This window comes from Meleagris gallopavo, chromosome 6 (assembly GCF_905368555.1).
Source record: "Meleagris gallopavo chromosome 6, MGAL_WU_HG_1.1, whole genome shotgun sequence".
NCBI classification, from domain to species: Eukaryota; Metazoa; Chordata; class Aves; order Galliformes; family Phasianidae; genus Meleagris; species Meleagris gallopavo.
In genome coordinates, this window is record NC_139409.1 from 50,215,715 (window position 1) to 50,240,318 (window position 24,604).

Here is a 24,604-nt window from a genome sequence, read left to right on the forward strand (position 1 = left end):
GCATGAATTCCTGAGAAATTTAAGGAAAAGCTAACACTAAAAACAAGCACGTTCTTCTTTAAAAAGAATCAGCATCACAAACCACTATACTGCTTGATGGGCTGGCCCTTTTTTTCAAACTTCCAGGGTTTTAAGAGATGTCTGGGGGGGAGGGAGTGAGGGGGAGCTGAAGACTACATTTCTCTCTTAAGTCCACAGCACTTTGGAACAATGCAAAAGAAATCAAGCAGACATTCATGTTGACTATAGTAGCCAAATATTTAAATTTCAACTTGCACACTATTCGAACACACTGCAGTTATCCCGTCTATCTCTACTCTTGTCCTACTTGTGTAAACATCTCTCATTTTGTTTGTTCAGAAATCTAACTCAAACAAAAGTGCATTGGAGCAACACCCCGAAAACCACAGGGAAAGGCAAATATTATTGCTAGTGGCAGTTAATGAGATTGCTTTCTTTTGTACGCAACCTCTGGAAATGGAAGGCTCTGTAGATGTGTCTGTCAGCCTTTCTGGACTCTTCTCAGTGCCACCTCCAGCAATACGTTCATTTTGTATCCCTTGGACCGCTTCACTTTTTTAAGCACTGGTCAGCAGCTTCACTGGATGCACACCCATCTTCCCAAGCAAGCTGTACGTAAATAACTGGTAGCAAGCACACACCGTTCCTAGAGCTGATGTCCTCATGCTCTGGTATTCTGAACGTGATCCTATCCAACAACAAAAATTAATAATAAATAAATGAACAGCACTGCAGTCATTAGCTAAATGAGTCTGAAACGGAAGTAAGTTGTGCTGCTCTAGAGCAAGATTTAAAAGAATTCAAATAACAAAGGCTTCAAAACAAGCCACAAACTAAACTGTAATGAAGCGTAATTACATTAGCAACCTGTTTCCTCAATTCTGACAGTCAGAAAAAAAAAAAAAAAAAGGCTACAAAGCCAATTCACCACAAACACAGCTGTCTAGTAAACCTTCCCCTTTTCCACCTCCCTAGTAGGAGTTCTTTTTAATAGCACAATAAAACACTCCAAAGCCTCATTGTTATACAGTAAGGATCAAAGAGGAGCCCAATCACTAAATGAATCATTATTTAGCTAGGCAGCACGGCCAGGGAACTGGACTAGATAGCAGAGCCCCACTGCCACTGACCTACTGGTCTAGCCTTCAGCAAAGCATTTTTCCACCTTTGAGTTTCTCTCTGGCTAAAAACAGGAGTAAGAAAGCTTTGCCTGCCTTGACAGAACACATTCAAGAGTACTTCTACCTGTTAAAATGAGAAATGATAGAAGGCCTCCTTATGATGCAGGGGAGATTTAACAACGGTCCTCTTATCTTATCTCCTTAATATCTCCATTGAGGAGATATCAATATCTCCAACTTATCTCTCAATATTTAAGCATTGCTGGGTATATCTCATACAAGCTTTACAAATAGCATCTTTCCAAATTTCACATATGCTTCCCCTCCTTCATCCTGTGCAAGATAATGCACAGCCGAGGTCAATTCTCATCCACATCAGGCTGTTCAGACCCTTGCAATGGCACAGACCAGGAGAAGATGATACTACTGCTAAGCTTTCCCTCTCATCCAGCCCAGAACATGACCATTTTCTCTCTACAGCCTTGGTCATACAAGCATCAAATTTGCCAGCAGCTGTTCTCCAGCCACAGCACAAGCTGGTCTTTCAACATGCTCTCACCTCCTTCAGCTGAGTTATTAGATATTCTCTAAGAACAGTTTTCTGGGCTCCCTCTGAAGGAGTTCTAAAACTTCTACATTTTCAGTTGTGGTTATTTCTCTTCTGTTTTGCCTTTTAAAGGACCAAGGTATCTGTTGAGCCAGCACTTCCATTTACATCAAAGAGTTCGGCTGTGTGAGAGCTTGGAGGAGAAAGCTGCAGAATGTGGCCCTCATTTTCTTCAGCCCTGAGTTCACAGGCCTCTGTCTTTTGGCTCAGAGTCACAAAAGGAAATCTTGTACTCGCTACCTAACTAGAAAGGAAGACACCACATAATTCACTCCATTTCACCAGGCCAGCAGTGGCATGAAGCACTACTGAAGTTCATGAAAAGGCTGGCAGGTGTCTACAGCATTCCACATCTCCTACCACTCTCTATCACTTTCATTTTTATGCTGCCTGCTGCGGACAATGGTACAGGACACAGCTCTAAAATAGCAGCTGAAGTGGATTTTTGGTCAGAAAATTGCAGAATTGGCAATGTGCTAATATAAACATCTGCTCTTGGTACCTGTTCTGGTTCATGTCTGCTTAGTTTACGTACAGGAGACAGTTTTTATTAATGTCAGCATTGAAGAGAGAACACTGCACAAGTAAACTTTCTTCTTTGATCCTACTCTCTGCATCCCTGGCTGACTGCTGCATACATTTCCCCTGTGCTTTCCTTCCTCTGCTCTCATGTTCCAAGGTGTCTGCAAGAATTCCAGCAGCTCCAGCTACATTCCAGTGCTGCACCACCTCTATGGCGACAGGCGTGGATGGAGAAGTAAAGAAAGGCAGGAAAGACTGCAGGACCAATCGTCTGAGATGTGTGCCTTGGTGTGTTTCACCAAGCACATCTGATACGGAGACAGACAGCTGGAAATCAATATGGTGCCCCAAAAAACCTTCTTTTCACAAACACAAACTTACACCTGTGTTGAAAACACAAACAAGATGCACAATTCTTTTAGAATTATTGTAATTCTGTTTTTTATTTTCTTACAGAAATTGTACAGAAATATGAGAATTACAGTGTACCAAAAAAAAAAAAAAGAAGAAGAAAAACAAACAAAAAACAGCAAGAAAGTCTGGGACAATGTGGAAATTTATTTCCACTGGCTGCTAATCCCTATCAAAAAGCATTCTGAAAATCAGCCAGCCTGACCTCATCTGCACATTAAAATACGATGTGGTTTATTTTACAGCGCACAGGGCTCCTGCCAGCACGTGGGTCAGTGATTTCCCAGTTCTTGCCCCTAGGCTTGAGACAATATACTTCTATTCAGCAGGGATGAGCTCCTTATTCTAAAAAGCAGAGCTAGTTTCAGTCAGCTCTCCAGCATCTTCATGTGCATATGAATAGCAATAAAATGCTATAAAGGTGCATGGGCAAAAGTCTGAACTTTCCTAAGTAAATAGAGAGATAAACATTCCTTCCTGAAAGCAAACATTCATGGCTTTTTCCCATTCAACCATGCCTGAACCTTTTGTAATATCCCTAAAGCCTGACCTCCCTGCACAATTAAATTCCAGGCCCCATTTTAAAGCTAATCCTTCCCAAAACAGCAACCTGCCTGCAGGTGTGTCTCTTCTTTTTTGAACCACGTGTGCAAACTTTCACAAATGCATGTTTAGTTTAGTTTAGAGAAAAAAAAATACGAACAAGCTTAATTACACAAGGAAAACTGTCTCTTTCAAATGGAGCATCAATAGCAATATGTTGGCAATGCATTTTGAACAAAAAATTCTTTCAAGCAGTTTGAAATGATATAATTTCCGGCCCGATGTATGTTGGTCATAAAACTGTGCCTCACTGTAAGTAAAACAATCGTATTAATATAGCGGGGAGGGAAAAAAAAGTCTCTGTGCATTTACTCACAGTGTCAACTAACTGAAATGAGTGGAGTAGCCCTCTCCCCAGAAGAGCAGGAAACATGACCCTGTCTGAACACTGCACTGCGGTCTTCCAAGGAATCCTCAGCTCTGCCCTGCTCAGCTGTTCCCTGAATTACTTTTTAGATCGTTGTTTTCTTTTTTTAAGTTAGTAACTTCATTTGAAGGACCTGATCATGCACACATTTGTGCACGTGAACTATCTCAATAACAAGACTATCCCGCTTCCATATAAGCTGCCGGGAATCAGCATCTGAAACTCTCAATTTGCACGTTAGGCTGGTTTTAACTCTGCCTTTCTGAGTACATTTTTGAGGAGGTACCTTTTAATGCATTGTTTAAAAAAATAAATAAATAAATAAAAAAGCTTCTCGCTGCTTCATTCGATGCCGCTGCAGTTGTATTCAGTTCATTAACAAGTGGTTTGCATCCGCTGAGAAGAGCTGTCTGAAATAGCAGTGTCACAGCATTCATCATCATTACATCAGCAGTAGGGAAGCTCAGACTGATTGCTATCAACAACCAGAGTGCCCCAATCAGCGTGCCAGCAAACATAGCATGTTTAATTTTTCAGAAACGACTCTGGGTATTTAGGGTGGTTCACAGGTACCACTTTGAGCCGCACTACTGGAAGCAGTCTTTGGGGATACCACACGTCTTGAAGAGCACAACTGTATGAAAGTGAAAAACACAAGGGGAGGCACAAAGAACAATCAGGCCATTACAGCCTCTCTGAACCATAAAGGACCCTTTATCAATTTTATCAAAACCGGTTACGCTGTTCCTTGGGATTATATTTAAGTATACAAAAAAAATCTGTCTTGTTCAGATACATCCAAACGCAAAATTTACACGAGACAATTTTATGCTATTATACGGGAGCCATTTCACACTGATTTATTCAGGGCTGATTCAGGTACACCTAACTTCCAAAACCCACCTAGATCTCAGCACTGCTTTTCATCAAACCTGCTGGCAAAGCTGCCCTGACAGAGTTACCCCTGACAGCACATGCTAAAAAACACTCAAATATTTTAAGAAATATCTATCAGTTACAATATTAACCTCTTGGAACACTTAACTATTTTTATAACAGCTACAGGAACTCATCTAAATGCTACAAATTTTTGAAATAGTTTCACCTTTTCTCAGTTCTCCGTGAGCTAAATCAGAGCTCTGCAAACCTCATTAACTACTCCTGGGCAAATTTCATTCAGATTCTTCCCCGGTGAGCCAACTGGTCACAGTAAGACTGATATAAATGTGATAAAAAATAGATTTACACTGACTATGTATAAAAACACATCGAGTCACTAATAAGCTGTGGAAGAGATATCTTACACTTCACAGTATTTATCTGTTTAACTTACATGCCTGATTTATAAACGCGCCAGTTGTGAACGTCGCCTGAATCTGTTTGAAATGCAAAGTAAAATTAGAAAAAAGACAAAACAAAATGATTGTATCAGACAGATTCGTTGCTTGAAATTAAAAAATACCCCAAGTTATAGGGCACCACGTATTAACGCAATCTCTCCAAATTCATTTCTATCTGCTGTCTCTTCCTGTAGGTTACTTTCCTTTGATTTCTTCCCCCCGTAAAGACTGAAAAACAACTAGACCTAAAGCCTGGTTAATGATGATCTGATCTGTTCCTGATAGGTTAAATAGCTCGTGGCAACAATAATGCGGGATCACAAACACAAAGGCAATCAGCTAGGCAAAGCAGGACTATTATCATCCTCATGATTAAGATCCTAAGTGAGAAATTATTCTATGGAGTGCATTGAACTACTGATTAAGTGTAATAATTGCTTGGCTCCCAACTACATTTGCTTACATCTTTCTGATGCAGATAAACCGAACTGCTGAAAGTTATGAAAATATTTAAAGCATTTACATACAGTAGTGTCAGTAAGGATGAGTAGCAGTTCCTACTGAGGCAGCACCTCAGCTGTTCTTAAAACACAGCACCCATATCCTCCTGCAAGAAGATTATCTCTGCTTCTGTGGTGATATTTATCCTGTTGTTAAGTAGGAGTCCAATTAAATATTTTTACTATCACTTCAACAGATTAAACTCTGCATCTGAACGAACAAGCTTTCCACAAGGTAAAAAGTGATTTGTAGCTTCTTATCCAGTAAGTAGAACGGCGTGGATAAAGGGGCTGAAGGATTTGGGCCCCACTGCCTAACAGCTCCGCTCTCCATCTCACAGAAGCACAAAGCTGAGGGTTTCAGAGCCAGAATCTTCACATTTTAGTGGCCTTTCATTTCAGAAACAATATATCCTCAAATTTAAGATTTATATTGCATTTCTTATTCGAGACTCTTTGGATTTGGTAACTGAAAATTAAAATGAAAAACACAGACTAAAACAAGTCATGTCATTAACACTGCATCTAAGTAGTTGTTATTTAAATTACATGGTCGTGGGTTTGTTTTTACTCCTAATTTTAATTTTGACCCTCTTACAAACGATCATACAGAAAATAGAAGGAACAAATGTTGTTTCTTAAAAAAATACAAACTGCTACACATTTCTCAAGCCTCCAAATCTGTAAATATAATGGGAGGAAGGGATGAGATAAGAGTTAAAAACACTAACGCATACTCTTTGCAAAGAAGAACTCCTGCCCAATTAAACCAATATTGGTAGAAAATTAAGCTTATTTTGCAGTTCTACACATCCTTGTGCTTTAAAGTCCGGGCAGGAAAAACCCTAATGATTATGTCAAAGTGCAATTAGCTGTGAAAGAATCAACATGAAGAAGAATATCTCCCATAGACTGCTTGCAACAATAGCCTAAACTAAGAGTTCAAACTTCCCTACCAGGTCTACACTCAGTTTTTGCCCGTATCTTTCTTCAGGAGTTCAGTAGCACTAACTCCAAAACAAAGTTAAACAACAGCACAGTGGCTTCCTCCTGTAGAACACTTGTTTTACGAAACCTGGTTTAGAACACTCATGAACTCAAGATTTGAAAGCACAGGAATATGCACAGAGAAACACAGTCAGCAAGTCTTGCTGTGTTGATAACAAACCCTACGACTTCTTCTGTTGATACTATTATTAGCATTAGAAACATATATGGTAAGGATATACAATGCTTTCTTCTTTTCTTACTTGCTGATATTTCAACAAACAGCTTGGTAAAGCAAATTATAAACATCTGTAGCGGGTGTGCTTTGCATTATGATTCATTTGGTTCATCAAATAAGAAGCCCCTACAACTGCCACAGAAAAATGCAGAAATACTCTGATTCAGAGCTCTAAAGTTGAGCACGAATTCCAATGGCATGATCATTTTCTTCACACTTTTTGCTTTATCTCATCAATCCAAACAATTGAAAGTTTCTTTAGAATCAAAACTAGAGCTATATATCAATGTCAATCTATGCAGGAAATAAGATCAAGGAAAAATATATTTAATATACAACCACTGCAAAGATCTGTCTTCTGTTTCCAACTTATGATATGCAAATGAGAGAAGATTGTATGTATCCAATATTTTTAAACTGGCATCTTAAAACAAAATTAAAGATTCAAGTAGAATGTTCATAAAAGTCCTATGTTTTGATCACCATTCCCATTCCTGGAATAGTATTTATCTACTTAGCTTACTTCCAACTTATGGGATCCCTCAATCCAGAATTTCACATTCTAACCCAAGACAGATGTTTTAACGAGAGAGAGGAAAGCTCACCATAGCCAAGAAGAACTTCAAGCATGAAAAGTACTTTATAAAACATTATCTTCAGTCTTTATAAGTTTATTTTAGGTTTTACACCTGTCTCATAGTAGGAGTAAAACTGCATCGTGATTCCTTCAAGCTTTGGAAACTTGACAAAACACAACAGGACAACTCTGACCTGCTGCAGTGGTGAATTCCTCTGCAATCCACCATCCATGTCCAAAGCGGGGAATCACAGAATTATACAGCTGGCTCACTGTCCAAGCGAAAACATTCACCGTGAATTGAAAAGCCAAACAAAACCACATGACCCGTTAGTTAAGGACTGCTGGTGCTAGAATTTCATTTTAATTATAGGCAGTTTGGAACAGCAGACGCTGCACAGCAGTGACGCTAACTTGATCTGTGTTCTGACTGTTCAGGTATTCACATATCTTATTTAACGAAGCAGCTGGACGAAGCACGCTTCACATGCAGCTGATTTTCTTGATGTTAACAGATTCGTATAGAAAAAGAATTTCATATCAAGCAGCAAACATTGCTGTGGGGAGGTTCAGCTCCACACCACCAACGAAGTAGCTGGGTCCTCAAGCCCTAACCTAAATATCAGACACCAAAAATAGGCAGCAGCGATCTGAGCATCGTTGTAAAAAGGGATTACTGGTCTAGGTAATCAGTGCAGGAAGATAACTGACGTAACAGTGGCCAATTCAGCTAACAAATTATTCCATTAGATCTTTGGTTATCAGTGGATTCTGATCTTATCGGTTCTGACACTCGGCAACTATTTGGAGACAAATGTGCTCTTTCCCAATTAGTTCGTCCTTCGTTGCAAGCTAAATGATACTGCAGGTGTTTTTAAAAGATCTCCACGCTGTCTTGTTTCCTGTTTCGTTCTCAGAAAGAGACAAAGCAAATCAACTCTTCAGATCGGCAGCTAATTTAATACACTTCCAAGGCAATGCAGGTTCAATTAATTTGTATGTACAGTGCACACAACAACAAAACCACAGTATGGTGCCAGTGCAATCTTTAAGAAAGTCCTCCCCTAAACCTCTGCAGAAAGGGGCCTTAAAAGAAAGCAGGGATTAGAGTGAGCTGGAAGGTAGGGAGGGGACTTACCTCAAACCCAGCCAAGCGGAAATCAGAGCGGTAATTCTGCAAGTCGGGGAGCACACTTTTAGAGCTGTAATGGTGTGAAGAAGTACTGGGCAGCATTGCCTGAAGGCAGCACTAATACACTGATGACTAATGACTGGGCCATGCAGACAATGAATTTGGGGGTTGAAAACTAACAGAAACCATGCAGCACCTTGACAAATGGGCTTTCAAAATTTCATTCACTGAATAACCTTTAAGCATAAAATTGGCTCAAGTTCTCTTGGGAAAAACATGACACATGTTGTTGGACAATAAGTACTTTCCCTTTTAATTAAAACTATTACGCCAAATACATAAACACGATTACAGCGAATAAAATGTAAGAGTTAACTCTTTAACAGCTAGAAAACAAGGCAAGAGCTGGAAGCTGAGGTGCAATGCCACCCATTCTCAAGGGCCAACAAATTCCGGGGATCACTACCTGATTCCCTGAAATTCACCACTGGCAGAACACATTTTCCCTTCTTTGACACTTAAAGGAGAATGAGAACTTCAAAGGTATGTTTAATGAGCTGCTACAAATACAATTGGTTAAAAGAGGCTCAGAAATTGTGCACTAAAAGCTATGCTGTGCTTAGAATTACAACTGGAAAAGTCTCATTTTAAAGAGCCTGGTCGAAGTGAAGCCCCCATAAAACAAATCAAGCCTCACATAAACTTTGTAACCTTGTGTACCGACAAACACATTAAAACAACAGAATCACACTTTAAAGGGTCCCTTTTTTCAGTGCGGCTCACCTTCCAATTTGGAAGTAGTAATTCTGGCTATTTTTACAGACAGAGTGAAATATCTGAAGTGTCTCTAAATTAACAAGTACCACTTGCCCTAGACAGCATCGCCTTTAGCAGCTCCTAAAAACTTCAGAAAAGGATCTTAAAACAGGAAGCTTAGTGAGCTCATAAAACTGTTGTTGGAGCCAGGAACACATAGCATATTTAATCTGCGAACTGTGAGAGTCTACAATGATTTCAGCAAGATCTGAGGCATGCCCTCAAGGTTTGCTGGGATCTGGGATTAGGGAGTTGATAAGAACCCTCTACTGCCCATGGACATGTTTTTCTTCTGCAGTTAAACACAAATGCATAGAGACGTTTGACTGCTGCTTGGCGTTACTGCTCAAGTTATATAAAAGCTTTGCAGCTCCTTTTGCTGTCAATATATCAAAGTTAAAAAAAATCATCAAAGTGTGAAATTTCATTTAAAGTCTTTGCCAGTCTACAGCTCTATTTCACAGACCTATCAAATAAAAGTACAGATGAAAAATACACTGAGAGAACTCGAAAAGTTTGCAGCAGCACCCATGCCCTATTTTTGTTTATTCTGTCTCACTTTATTTGATATTAAAGTATAACAAATCAATTGCCTTATAAAAACGACAAAATCTGAAGGGAGGATGCCTATAAAACCTACGCTTAAAAGATGACTTGAAATCATTATTACAGCTGAACCTTTTGTTGAATAAAAAGCTTCCTCTGTAGCCATTTTAGCATTTTAATTGCCTAACTGCAAGTTGGCAGAAAATTTCTTGAATCTTCCAAAACAATCAGGGTGACTACAGAAAATGAGTGCCAGAAAAACTTAAGCCTTCTTCAAAGTATTCTTTAGCTAGGGATTTACAACAATTGCATAAAGAAGAAAAGTCTGACTTTTAAGATAATCTACTATAGTCTAAAAGCATTAACATTCCATTACTAAGGTTTTCCTGAGGATTTCATGACTCATTGATTCACTCTTCCTTTAAGTCTGCTGCTTCTTTGCACATTACTGTCTCCATATAGCTGAGTGCATGCAACGCTGATCATTAAACTGTTTCCTTCCATAACTCCAAATAAATCCTGCTCTAATAAGCATCAGGTTCCTTATTTATCTGGCAAGGATGACGAACTTTTCACTAGCAGTCTGCAAAACAAAAAAAAAAGTGCCATTCCTCGCTTGAATACATGGGATGGAATTCAAACACGCTGCAGAGCACAGGTAATGAAATAGCCTTTCCAAAAATGAGGCAGGAAGTGTAACTGAAACTACTTAAACTTTTAAGGGTCAGCATCAAATGCATACAATTGTTCTGTTAAAAAAAAAAAAGAAGAAGAAGAAAGGAAAAGAATAAGCAATCTACAAGATGTGCAAATCATAATGATATCTGAAAACTTTAATAATTTGGTTTCTCTAGCAACAGCTCCAAATCAGAGATGATTTATACAAACCAATAATTTCTCAGCTGCAAAATGTTTCTGCACCTGAAAACTCACGATGTACCTTTCACAACTGCAGGTTGCTTACAACAGTAAATGCTGTCTTGGCCACTGCATGCATTCTCAAGTCAAAAGCATTACTCCACTTAAGCAGGAAAACGCAGGTGATGTCTTTGTTTTGTAGCACTTCCACAGAAATGCTTAGGAAAACAGCATGTCATACTGAAAAGCATGTGCAGTTATCTGAATGCAACTGTGCAGACATAAAGCACCTTAAGCCATAATTTTACTTCCACTTCCTAGCAGAGAAAGGAATATACATACGCTAAGGGAGCATACTTCTTACTCATTCAGAATCACATAATCCTGCTTTTAAAAGAAATAATCCTCCCCCTTAACGTAGCCTTCTCTCATAGTTACTATTTTAAAATTGGGCTATACACCAAACTGAAAAGTATTTACACAGGAGCTCGTTAAACCCAAAGCTTCATTATATAAACAAGCTCTCAGGAGGCTGCTTACAGTTTACATTGCTAGGCTCATTCACTACTACTTTGAATATATATTTCCTCTGAAATACTGCGCTGCGGTCACGGCAATTTCTACATGTTAAGGTTACTTTACTTTTGAAACACAGCATTTGTCTTCCTTCAAAATAATAGTGACACATGTAATTAAGAAAGTGTCAGATCACTATTAATTTTTAATAAAGAGCCTAAGTGAAATAATTATAGGAATCAATCAGTGAGGCACCTTCCCAAATTACAAAGCAAATGCACAAATATTCAAACTACTTAAGGCCAGCTCCGGCAGATTTCAATCCATAATCTGTCCGCAGACCAAATTCAAAACAACCTCGCAGCACAACTTGGCGATTTCCCGTCGTTCAGCTGACTGAAAATGCCTCCAAAACAGGTACTCACACCCCGCTCAGAGGCAGAGCGCCCTTTCAGAAACGCGTTCATTCAACCAGCCACGTTATCTCCAAGGTCTCGGAGAAATCCCGCTTCTGGAGGACGCACAAAAGACACCAAGTCTGCAGGCTGAGGCTTACAAAGGAGGTTTATTGAGCTCTGAGAGTCAGGTGGGGAGGGCAGCGCTCACAGCGGGACCTTCGTGCGGGGCAGAGCAGCTCGCCTACCTGCGGCTACGGGCGCTGCCATCCGCGCGGTCCGTCAGTGCGAACTCAAGCTGGAAAACGCGTATATATCTGCAAATATCTCAAGCTGGCGGAAGGCCACGGATACCGGAGGATCGCGTTAAAAAGGGGTTCGAAAGAAAAAAAAAAAAATAATAGTAGTAAGAACAGATCTGGGTGGCGGGGAGGGGGGGGAGGAGGGGGATTTCCTTTTATCTTTTCACGCGGTGGGGGGGTTTGAAGCGGGCGCCACGTGCTGCGGGGCCGCCCTGCCGTTCTCGGTTCGGCCGGGCCGGGGGAGCCGCGGGACCGCGGCTCCCCCGGCTCGGCCGAACCGAGAACGGCAGGGCGGCCCCGCGCTCCCCCACACACAAAGGCTTTACGCCGCCGCCCGGCCGGTACGCAACTTTCCCTGCCCCGCAGCGAACAACGGCCGCCCGCCCCTCCCGCCTGACAGCGCCTTCCGCGCCGCTCCCCCGCAAAGTTTGCGGCCGGCCTCCTCCGAGCCGGGGAACGCCCGAGATCCGACTCGGGGCCATGTTGGGGTCGGCGTCGGCTCCGGCCGGCCCGGTGCTCCGAGAGCGGGACGGAGCGGCCGCGAACAAAGAACTTCTGCCCCGCCGGGTACGTACCTGCCGCCGCTAAGCCCGAGCGGGCCGCGGTTCCCCACGCAGGGCCAGCGGGGCACGCCGCGAGCCGAGCCGGGCGGCGCGGTGCGGTCCCGTCCCTGCCCTGCCCGTGTGTGCGCGCCGATCCGACATCGGCCGCGGCGATCTTGTAATCCGATCCCTTCTGACTCACTCGCACCGACTGACATTTCTGATTTGGTTCGACAAAAAGAGCGGGGCGAAAAGGAGGGAAGGAAAAAGAGAGACAAGCGGCCCCCGTCGCCCCGCGTCCACAGCGTTTCGGGACGACCTCCCGCTCCGTCCCGACCTCCCGCTCCGTCCCGCGCCCGGCAGCCGAGAAGCAGCTAAAAGCACGGTGCGCGGTACTCACGTGTCGGAAAAGTTGTCCGTCCCGCCGCTCTCCGACTCGCGCGGATGTCTCGCAGCGCCCGCCGCCGCCGCCCCCTCCGCCGAGCGCTGCCCTCTGGCCCGGAGCGGGGCAAGGCTCTTTGGGGATAACTCCTAATACTCCCCGCTCCCTCCGCCGAACTTTCCCCCTCCCTCCCCTCGCAGCCGGCGGGCTTTGCCCTCCCCGTCCCTCGGGCCGGACTCGCTCCGGCCGGGGAGCGGATGGCGGGGCGCTGACGGCGGACTGCGGGCTGCGCCCGGGGCTGCGGGTCGGGCCGCGGCCTGCCGGGCTGCGAGGCGCGCTCTCGGCATGACACCCCCGCTCCCCCCTTCCTTCTCCTCCTCCTCCTCCTCCCCCCGCCATCCCCCGGCCCGGCCCGGCCCGCCCCGGCGGCGGCCCGAAGGCGGCGACGGCCCGCCCACAGCCGGCAGGCAGCGACGGGCCCCCCCGGCCGGCCCCTCCGCGCCGATCGCTCCCCTAGCCTCTCTCCTCCTCCTCCTCCTCTCCCGTTGCATCCTTCGGGCCGTCCTTCGTCCCCAGCCGGTCGGCCTCCTTCCCCTGCCCCAAAACCGGAGCTTTCTGGAGGAAACGCATCCCCTGAGCGGGGTTTCCCCGTGTGCGGGATTCACTTTCACCGTGGCACCTCGGGCTGCCCTGAGCGACAGACTTGCAGAAAGTTTCACCTAAGTCACTGCACTCCGTAAAATAGCGCTCCGAGGACAAAACGTGAGCCCACGGCAGAGGTGAAAGGAGCTTCTCTGCACCCCTAAGCTCCTTCTTGTCCCAGTCTGCCCCATCCCTGCCTCCCGTGCACAGAATAGTCCACAAACAGCAGCAACAGGTAGCCAAAGAGCACAGAACTTACTGCTTCCTATATCTCTCAGGAAACCCTGCATCTCGACAAGACGCCTTCTTTACTTCTTCCAGTAATGCAGATCTCTCTCCTGACGAGAGAAGCCTGAAAAAAACGTGTATGAGCATTATTGCAGCCAGTTTCCATCAAGTCTAAAGGCAGGTCTGGCTCTCAGTAAAAGTGTGTTTTTAAGTTGTTGCCATCACAGTGTCAAATAGTTCATATACACCTTTTTCATGACCTGGCTTACAACAAGAGACAAGTAAAGATTTGTTACCAACGTCGATGATTCAACAAGGTACCAAAAGCTCAGGCTACCCCAAGCAGTTGACAGGTTCCACAAAAATCAATGGTACTTGAAGACAGGCCTGCTCGCTATCTGAAAATGAACAACCAGCCTTTGACACCACACATTTGATAAAGCTTTCCTTAATATTGCCATTGAAAATGCTCTGCATCCTATTACAAAACAAAGCTGTAGTTGAGGTTTGGGGCACCTCAGTTCACAGCTTTTTTAGAAACCGAGGGAAGGCAATCTTATCAATGCCACCAGATCTCTGAGTTTCCTCAGTGGTTTGTATTTTTTTTTCCACCTGAAAATCTCTGCAGAAGGATAGCTTTGCAGAAGCACCTATAATTTACAGATGCTCCGATTGCACAGGCCGTGCTGGGCACATTCGTGCATCTGTTCCTCAGTGCCAGATGTACTCCTGACTTTTGGGACAGACATACAGCACTCAGATGCTCTCATGGCCAGGTACACGATGTCTGACCTGCCAAGCTCTTGGGCACACCGGGGAGATCCAGGCAGGTGCTGGCTTGCAGCAGAGAGGACCGCAGTCTGGGAGCCAGTGATTTTGCAGCATACCAATGGGCAAACCTGTCCCTGCCCCAAACGAGCAGCGCACGGTTGCTCAACCAATCCTGCTGACAGGCTCAGGGCTACATGGGAAGAGGCATGTGCCACAACCATATCTGAACAAAGACATTAAAAGCTTATATTATCCCACCTTTTTCATCCTATGTGACTTCCTTTTGGATTCCTGGGAAAATGTGAGCTGCCTTGTGAAAGAACGGTAATAGTGATACTGCACTGTTTTGGCCTAGATATAGGCATATAAACAGGACAAAAGGGGAAGGCTCAGCATCTTTAGTTAAACCTCTGTATCCCTTTAAGAGTTATATGGTTCTTTCAAGTTATAGATCCCTTTTTTCTTTTCCTATGTGTTGCCAATTCCTTCCTATTTTTGCAGTCTTTTTTTTTTTTTTTTTCAGTTTGGAAAATGAAAGCCTTCAAAAATAACAGGAGAAATTAACCTATGTAAAAAGTGTTACCATATAACAGAAACAAATTAATGGGGAAAAATCTGTTTATCTAACCATTTATCATTCAGAGTTAATAATCTTAAGATGTTAATTTTGATAGTAGGTAGAACAAATGTTCAGATGGGCATGATTTTAAGTTGAGGGTAGCCGCTCGGATTGGTATGACTTTTAGACTTTCAAAAAAAAGAACTGCTGTTTCCTGGGACTTTTGTCATCTTCTTATGCCATAAAAGTATATTTTGTCCTTTTTAGAAAAAATCTGATTCACACTAGCTCAGTTCAAGGCACAGGTTTCTGATTTTAATAAAATAAAAGAAAACCCTCAACTCCCATTAAAATTAAGACAGTCAAGAAATTTTAAAAGCTAAAGAGCCGTTAACAATGCTTTGAGCTCTGTTTGTGGAAAATAAAATAAAATAAAATAAAATAAAATAAAATAAAATAAAATAAAAAGAAAGAAAAGAAAGAACAGAAAGATTTCTGATGTATTCCTGAGCAGCAAAAGTCTTGAGAGAAGAGAAACACAGAGAAAACAACCAAGTTTTCTGCTTGCGCCTGTCTGAATGGTCAGACCTAGCAGGAAATAAGAAATGAAGGGAAGAGGGTGACATTTGCCATTTGAAACGTATTGTAAATGTTTCAACACCTTCACAATGAGGCACATAACAGAAGCTCAGAGCATCCAAGACCCTTCAGCTCCACAAAATGAAAATGGGCAGCTCGGTGGAGTGTTGCCTTTCTTAAAACCTTTCATGTCTGCTTCAGAGGAATCAAACTTTAAAGAAGAGCAAAGACAAAAAGTATTATTAATAAAACATACTGACTTATGCACACATCTAGATTGCCCCTCCAAGAGAACCTAAACTGTGAGACTTGTCTATGATGCATCCTTGCAAAGAAGAATTGCCTCATGCAAAAGACCTGCCCGTCAGTGATACAAACCCATCTCTCTGACAGACGATAACCACAGCCACAGGGCATTTCTGCCCAAAACAGCATCACCTGCAATCCTTGTGCATTTCTGCAGCCTGCCTAATGTCCCCGCTTCTTCTCTGCCCATACCTTGAAAAATATAGGCCTCCAGGCTCTGCAATTGTATTCCCCTTTTGCTGCAGTTGTTGTTCAAGGAAAGCACAATCATGTACAGGTGTTCTGCTGACAGGAGCTTCAATGCAGAAGACCCGATACTAAGTCACACCAAGAATCGAGCTTCTCACTACCCCCAGTTGCACCACACTGCACTTCCTCTCCAATGACAGTGAGTACTCAGCCTCTGCAGATTGCCATCTCCAGCACTGCTGGAACCTGTTATCCTTTTGGTTCCCACTTCACCATACAAACATCATTTGGAGGATCAGCACCCAGGTCCTCATGGGCAGCCGGGCACCCAGCCTACTGTTGCTGGTTATCCAGTCAAGTGTCACCCCCTAGCAGACAAATCTATCATGACATGGTTTTGCCAACAAGAAAATCCCCTCGTTGGGATAAATTCTGTGAAATGGCTACATCTGCTGTGTTTTACCACAGTCTTACCAGGCGACCCCAGGAAGCACAAGTGATGTGCTAGGATACGGAGCAATAGCATCAATTTATGCATTTATGCATTTACGCAATATCCATGGAGCAGTAGCCATTACAAGAGAACTTGACCAGCACGTCTCACTCCCACCCATGCAATATGCTTATTGCAGGACTGTCCAGTACAGCAGAGAGGTCTCAGGAGAGAGCTGGTGGAAGGAAAACAGGGGTATGAGGTGTTAGCTTGAGGAAATCCTCAAAATCTACAGAAGGAGCAGCTGGGGACATAGAGAAGGGTGCACGGCCAAAGGTGAGACGTACAGCTTGTATTTGGAGATCATAGAATTTGGGAGGGATATAATGTTCAGGGCAAAAACCCTAAGTGTGGTACAAACAGGGAAATGTAAGAAGATAAATGAGTAGATTGCTCTTAAGTAGGGAAAGAACCAGTTCTCCTCCAATGAGGAATTAGTTCTTCATTGGAATCTCCTGGCTTTGAGTTGTATTATGTACCGCTGCAGACTAAGAGAATTTGATCTAATTTAGCTCTTCAGCAGGAAACAAATCTCTTTGGCAGTATAGTATTTGTTATTCTTGAAGGAAAACTGGGAGATGGACTACTGAACTTCAAAATAAAACTCTGGAACCAACATCATGATTTTTCTTACAGTGTGCCTGAAACTTTCTACCTTTCTAGACTAATAACAAAATACTGTAACATCATCATGTTGTAGAACACACTTAAACTTACATAAATATTATTAGCCAGGGAATTATTAGTCAGGGAAGCTTTGTGGTTTTTTTCTTGTAATTCATTGCATTTCAATTACGTTCTAAGATTAAACTGATCCTATGAATTTGACTATTATTTTCAAAAATTCTTTTACTGACACATGCCAGTTTTGCTTTAAATTCACTTCATTATTTGTTTTTTTTTTTTTAATCATTATTACTGGCATTGAAAAAAAATGGAAAATTATTAGGAAATATCTGGATTTTTCAAATATCTGGATTTTTCAGTATAGCAATCATTATTCAAGAGTCTGAATTTTCCAATTTTCTCACTGTTTTCTCACTATAAACCTTCACAGGCTACAACATACATAATTACTTCCTGTGATCCTTACTGAGGAAACTCTGTGTCTGTCTGCTTTTTCAATTAACTTCAGGGATCCTCCTAGATTTCAGTGGAAGAAAGACTGATCTCTAGTGATCAGGATTATCTCTCCACTGTAGATCATTTCTTATCCACCATCCTCTTCCTCTGGTTGTTTAATCTAGATAATCTAGCCAGCTGTTTATACCCTAGCTATCACCAGGTTTGAATGCCTTGCAATAAAATTAATGGATCAAGGCCCAGTGATTTTTTTATCTCCTTTAATCTTAAATATGTAAGGATATCCTTTCTACTTATTAGCTTTGCTGTGATTCCTGATGGAAAGCTGGGGCTTACACATGGACTAAAAGAGCATTGGTTTCTGCAGGATCTTCTGTTCTTGTGGGCTGGCTGCGAGAAAGCCTGAGCCCATCAGCCCTTAAGCAAAAACTTCAGTTCCATGTACTTCTACCCTCCCTGATTTTAATATATAGTTGCATTAAAGCACTTTGTTACGACGAACGTCAGTTTCATAAGAAGAATGTTTTCTTCTTCTTCCAAGAAACTCAAACTTTTTTGTGTGTGTGTGCCTTTTTTGTCTGTGACCATAAATATATCCAAGAAAGGCACAGGGAGTTTCCTTTGTTTGCTATTTAAGAGCACACGTATGTGTAAATTATCAGAGAAGAAGCACACAGGGAAAAACAAAGCCTGTCTAACAAGTTGCTTCCAGTAAATGCACCAAAATCATACAAATCCACACAGAACAAACATAAATAGTTTGTTTATCTCCTTTTTACCACACTATAATAAGAAAAGAAATTGCTAATGGTGCTGATATTTATATTATTATAATTAGATAAATCATCATTAATATCCCCTCTAAATGATCTGGGATACTTTCAACCTCCCTCAAGGGAATTATTTCAACTTCTCTCCAGACTGAGTGGCTGGACTATACATGAAAGAATTTAACAAGTCACAAGCCTTTCTGCAGGAGATGGAGTTTATAGACTGTTCTCCTGGCAGAATTTAAACCAGTTCCTTGAATGAAATAATCTCTATCAGAAAAAAAGGACAGTTTTCCTAGCATATCCAGTCCTGCTCCAACATTGCCTGGTGTTGCTGTGTCAGTCATGGGTGGGAAATATCACAAACACAAAGGATCTGTCAAAATGTCTTTTTTTTTTTTTTTTTTTTCCCCAATTGTTGATGCATTGAATTGGAAATACGCATTTTGAGGTAAAACATGGCATTCAGACACTCCCCTAGGAAATGACTCGATTTTTTTCCCATAAGCCTTAAATCTACTAGCCCATATTTTAAAGTTAAAGTATTCTCAAATACCGTGGAAAGCTTGCAGTCTTCAGATTTTTCATCAGCCTCTTAAATAATTACTGTAGTAGCTGGGGTTTGCCCATTTTCATAGTTCAAATACATATACAAGGTATTTATCTGCTTGTTTAAAATTGCAACAGGAAAAACAGAGCATCTAAGTCATTTCATTTTAACTATATGTAACTATGCTGAGACCACTTACTATTTTTTTAATATCTCTTTTATAAGGTTTTAATGCTTTGCTACTGCTGAAGTATCCCTAGTTGTCCCAGGAAAAGTGTGAAAATAGCATCTGCCCATGTGGGCTTTCCACATGCATTCAGAAGTCCCTGAGAGCTGCTTGTTTATCCTTCGTGGCCACCTGGGTGCAGACTCAAATCTCATCAGCACCCAAGCCAGTTTACTGGTCTTAATCTTAAATTCCTGGTGGACAGTTGTCCTTGCAGAAAGATACTGTGCAACACATTTGATGATATCTGGATAGGAGACATCTGAGATTAGTGAATCTGAGGCACGAATTTCTCTTCCACCAAGACCTCATGCGATCTATCTGTATCTACCTCTCTTAATCTCCCAGTCTCACATCTATCTCTCTGTACCAGATGCTGGCTTAGTCCTATTGTAAATGGGGCACTGAACTGTACACCCACCAAATGGATCAAATAAAATGCCTGTATCACACCAGATGACAATTTGGAAGGACTGTCAGTGAATTTATCCCCACCATGACCTGCTGGTATCAAGTCCCAAATCAGGCTGTGGCCCGGAAATACAGTAAATCTAACTTCACATCTTCTAGTGATGGATAAAAAATGCTATGCAACTTCAATATGAAGTTATTCTGTCGGTAGAAAATTAGGACATCATGAAATACTAACAAGTTTGAATGGTCGGGATTTATACCAGCTTAGGTATTTTCTCTTCAGCTGCAGTCAGTATTGCAATCTGTATTCCACAGAGGGATGGTGAAGGATTCACGGCAGGTCGCGTTGTCACCGATGTGATATGTGGCTGCATAGAGCTCTCAGTAACTGCAGATGACAAAAGTCACGTGAGTAAATATGCATGCATACACATCTACATAAATGCTTCCATAGCCTCTAATTTTTCCTATAGTTATTTTTCCTTGCATGTAATTTACATCAGATTGTTTGAGCCCTCCATTTTCCTTGCCTGCAAAAAAAAAAGCATTCATAAAAACCTGGGAGGAACTGGCTGTTCTGATCCTGAAATATGGCCCCCTTCTGAAAATATCCTCATAATCAGTTCTTTGATGCTACTTTATAAAATTTCTTAGGCAAAAATAATAAAAAAATAAGACTCTGTAAAATACACTGAAGTTGTTCTTCTTGTCTAATATTTCAGGCCCAGAACTGAAAGACTAAGAAGATAGTTTTCAATATTACAGTGAGTTAGCTTTGTTTTTTCCTAGATATAGCAAGCAAAGGCACACAAGAAAGCATGCAGGGATTTTGGGAAGAGGAGGCCATGATCTTCCCACCTTTCACCATGCAAAGTCACAGAAGTGCTTTGCAGAAGTTTGGATACGAGTCCTGTGCTGCAAAACCAGCTGCCTTCAGCACCGATGTTCCTGTGCTAGCTTCACCCTACCACTAGCGAGCGTTCTGAAGTCAAGCACGCTGCCAGGTAATGAACTTTATTGTAGTTTTCAAGTCTTAAATGAAAGCAGTTATCATATTTTGACTTAGTAGTCATTTTTACCTTTTGTGTCAAATACATATCTTGTCTCTCAAGTCAGTAGGAATGTTCTGAGCTTTCATTCCACAGCACTGAAGTTGGTGGAATTTTTGCCATAGTCTTGGATGGGTGTAACAAATGTAGCTAATTCTTTTGAAATTACATTTAAAGTAGATATTAATGTTCAGTATTTTTGCAGGACTTCTCCCTAAATAAGTTATTTGGAAAATAAGGAGCAGGAGAACAGCGTTTTCTTTATGAAATTATGATACTTTGTCAACTTGTCTCCAATTTGTCAACTGTTGGCAAGTTAATCTAAAAAATACCTAATAGATTGAAAGAGCTTTGCGTTATTTTGCTTGAACCTAAAAGGTTTCAGTCCTGCAGTGCTCAAGCAAACAAAAAGGCTGTAAAATTTTCCTTGAATAAACATTTCAGGCTGGTGCTAACTTGTTATTGGTACTGACACATCCCAGCAATTGGCCAACCAAGGAAACACCAGACAAAGAAAACAATGTAAGATGTGCTATAATATATAGTCCTGCCTTTCAGGCCAGTAAGACAAAACCAAACACAGGTTTTGAAAAAAATCACAAGAATTACAGTATTTTTAGGCAGGAAGCACCACTTCAAGATCTGTACCAGCACAGTAAGATCAGTGCTCCTTCAAAGGCACTAAAAAATTGTTACAGTGGAGACCAACAATGGTTTTATGATTATCAAAATCATTTCAAGTAAAGACCACAAATAAAGAGAAAAAACAAGCTCACAGAATATCGCAAAATGAAAAAATAAGTTATCAAGAATATGACAAACTAGAAAAAAATCACATGCCACATAGAGTGGTTTCTCATATTCGTTTTACAGTCATTTAGTGCGAAGTGAGCAAAACAGTTCTGCAAAATCAAAAGGAAGAATGACAAATACTATAAATGCATGTCCACTCTGTGTTCACTGTAAGCTTTAATTTTTCTCCTTTCAAAAGATATAGCCACGGTGCGGATGGGTGATTTCTTTTTCTTTTCCTTTATTTATTATCCTATTCTCTCAAATTAATTCTGTCCTTATATCTTCCTTTCAATTACAACTAGAGTTAATTGAGGGCTGCTCTAAAAGTAATGCTTCCTATTTTATTATGTTGGCCCACAATGTGAGAGGCGGATGTTGGTGGTATGGCGGTAGAAGCTGGACCTTCCTGTCAAAATTCCATTGCATGTTGTTGCCATGTGACGACTGGCAGCAGAAGCACAGTCTGATAAAATGGTATCTGACATGGCAGTGGGATGAAGCAAAGGGGTGTAACTGTATTCCTCTTTGCAGAAGCAGCAGCACCCATTGACATTCACTGACCCTTGCTGAAGGTTTATGGAGACCAAACAGTGGATGTGAGCACGGTGAGGAGGTGGGTGGCGCTTTGCTGAAGCAGTGACAGCAATGTGAAAGGCATGCCATGTTCCATCTTCCAGATGTGCAGATTTTTACGAGTGCAGCATGCAGGCTCTTGCTCATCTCTGGCAAAAATTCATAGTTAATGGTGGTGATTATGTTGAGAAAAAGTGTTTAGTAGATGAGAATTTGCTCTATCAAATAGCATTATTGTGCTCTCTGTATCTGTTGTAGTTTTCATGGAAATACATAGGAGGCATCATTTTCAGAGCAACCTACTTATATTTGGCAACCAGATGTTTTCCCCTTTTCAAAACAGTAGCTAGTATGAGCATAAATGGGATCTAAATTACTTTCATTTAGATATGGCTTTCTGTATACGCTGTGTGCAGTACTGCTTGGTGCATAATCACAATAAAGATAACATCATGGTGTTTGCAACCAATAAATTTATATCTCATCTTTACGAGATGTGCTTAAAAAATAAAATAAAATGAAAATATAACTTAAATCTCTTTATTTCATTTTGGTTATTCAGTCTGTCAAAGATTCCTTGGTGAAGAGAATGCTGTAAAAATAGAAACTGCAAGGCTAAGAAGTTTTACTTCATGGCTTCATAGGCAGGGAAGATACAGCAGAGGCAGAATGGTAGCCAATGCTCACACGGTTCTGGGATCTTGATTTTGAACAGAAATAAATAAGTACTCATGAAAAGCCATAGATGTAGTGGAATGTTAGAGTGAAGAATTGAAAGTCTGAGGACACTGTACAAGTGAATTTAAGAAGGCTGATGGGTACTTTTCATTTTTGTAGATGAAACAGAAGAAATTTATATGCAGAAAGCATATACATATAAATAAGATTCATATCATCACTAGATGAGAGAACCCTACTTATCTTTCATCATATACAGCTTCCTGACTACCCACACCGTGGCCCAGGCTTAAATAAGATCAGCTAATGTATGGAAAACACGAAACTAAAGAAACAATGCTGGTAAACAGACAAGAGCTTTGTGGAGAATTTATAGCCATGACATTGTTTCCTGCCTCTAAACATATATATATAGATAACATTTGGTCAGTGCAGATCAATGTTCAGAAGAGCTTCTTCTCATACTTAGGAGCAGAGTTCATGTTTACTCCACTTAAGGAAGCTAAAAGCTCATCCCTCAGGTTGGACTTCTCATCGCGACAATCTTGACAGCTGTGATTTACCCCTGCTGGAACAGGTGACTAAGGCAAGGTAGATCAATCAGCCTTTGGAAATCCAAGGCTGTTTCATCTTGCTGACTGCAAGGAATTCACTGGAAGAGGGTAGGTGCAGGCACTCAGACCAATCCCACCTGGGCTCTGACCTTCCAGCTAGCTCAGCAGTGCTTCCTAGCATCTGTGCCTCTTTCCTGGCAGCCAATGACCTCAGCTCTGACTTTAGCAACTGCCCTCTTTACCTCTGCCTGATAAAAGTGCCCCATACAATACTCCTACTATGATAACATAAATAGAACCCTATTCATGATGCCTCAACAGTATAGACTACCACACGCATAACAAGCCCGTTCCTTGTCTTCTATGCTTACTTCCTGAAGAATCCCAAAGAACATACGATTCCTCCATTTAGTGCAGCTGAAAAACCGACCAAATGCTCAGAAGTGATAACTGCAACAATAACATCATTCCTCAGACACTCTGGAGCCTATTAGAGTGAACTTTGTTTGTATAGGAAACTAGGGTAATGCAGCACTGCAAAACAATCTTCACTCTCTTCTGCTCCAACCACGAAGCTGCGAGCTTCTACCTGCCATCTCCATACATGGAAGGGAAGAGAAGCACACACAGTTCAAAATATGCAGAAAACCTCCACCCATCAAGGCAGACCTCCAAAGTCTGTGTGCAGTAAGACAACGAACGGGGTTTACTTATCTCCACGGAGCTTGGAAAAGGTAGTATTTATCAGTATCAGTAGTTATGGAGGAGGAATTGTTCTGGAGTAGAGAAAAGCTTAATTTATAGCTATGCGCCCCAAATACCATTTAGCAGGCTAAAGCATGATTAATTTGTTCTGCCATTTTGGGCATAAGAGGGTGTGCTGAGCCCAGATATCTGAGCAGTCTAATATCACTCACTGTATCAAACCATTAAAAGCTCCTTCTTCCAGAGCTCAGCCTATGCAAGGAGGTTACAGTTAGCAATCTACCTTTGGTGTATGATCTTAGATGAAATTTTATCGCTCCTTATATCTATTCATAAAGAACAGAAGCAGTAGCCAGAGAACACACACTTTATTAAGAATTTCCTGGGTCATACATAAATTCTTTTGGTATTGATATTCTTTATACCACACAAAGAGCAGCGTAACTTTATGGTCTAACCAAGGCAATTTCCATGGAGCAGGGAGAAAATGTGTTGGCTTCAGAATCACAGATGCATTATACATTTACACGCAGTATTCCAGTAAGCTTTTTATAAGCCCAGGTATCAAACTGTGATTGATTGTTGTGTTCTGCTCTTTCTGCCAGGGTGAAGATCAGTGGGCCATATTCTACAGCCCTTATTCAGTTGCCTCTCTGT

The 24,604-nt window shown here is 41.6% G+C and overlaps 2 protein-coding genes across 6 annotated transcripts in view; one reads left to right on the forward strand and one right to left on the reverse strand.

Moving 5' to 3' along the window:
* GLI3 (GLI family zinc finger 3) overlaps window positions 1-13,179 on the reverse strand; it is a 208,288-nt gene extending 195,109 nt beyond the window's left edge. For 2 of the 5 annotated variants that reach the window (XM_085226710.1, XM_085226707.1), the window contains exons 1-3: window positions 12,802-13,179; window positions 12,435-12,621; window positions 11,806-11,890 (exon numbers count right to left, since the gene is read on the reverse strand). The gene's annotated coding sequence lies outside the window, so the exon portion shown is untranslated. The remainder of the gene's footprint in view (window positions 1-11,805; window positions 11,891-12,434; window positions 12,622-12,801) is intronic. The other 3 variants (XM_085226712.1, XM_085226709.1, XM_085226708.1) reach the window with 2 other exon arrangements.
* LOC104911590 (uncharacterized) lies at window positions 8,955-22,539 on the forward strand. The gene is made up of 5 exons (XM_085227410.1): window positions 8,955-8,969; window positions 12,046-12,426; window positions 19,909-20,001; window positions 20,316-20,597; window positions 21,969-22,539. Exons 1-4 carry the CDS (start codon window positions 8,955-8,957, stop codon window positions 20,325-20,327), a joined length of 501 nt encoding a protein of 166 aa, XP_085083536.1. The 3' UTR covers window positions 20,328-20,597; window positions 21,969-22,539.
* Window positions 22,540-24,604: the final 2,065 nt, after the last annotated feature.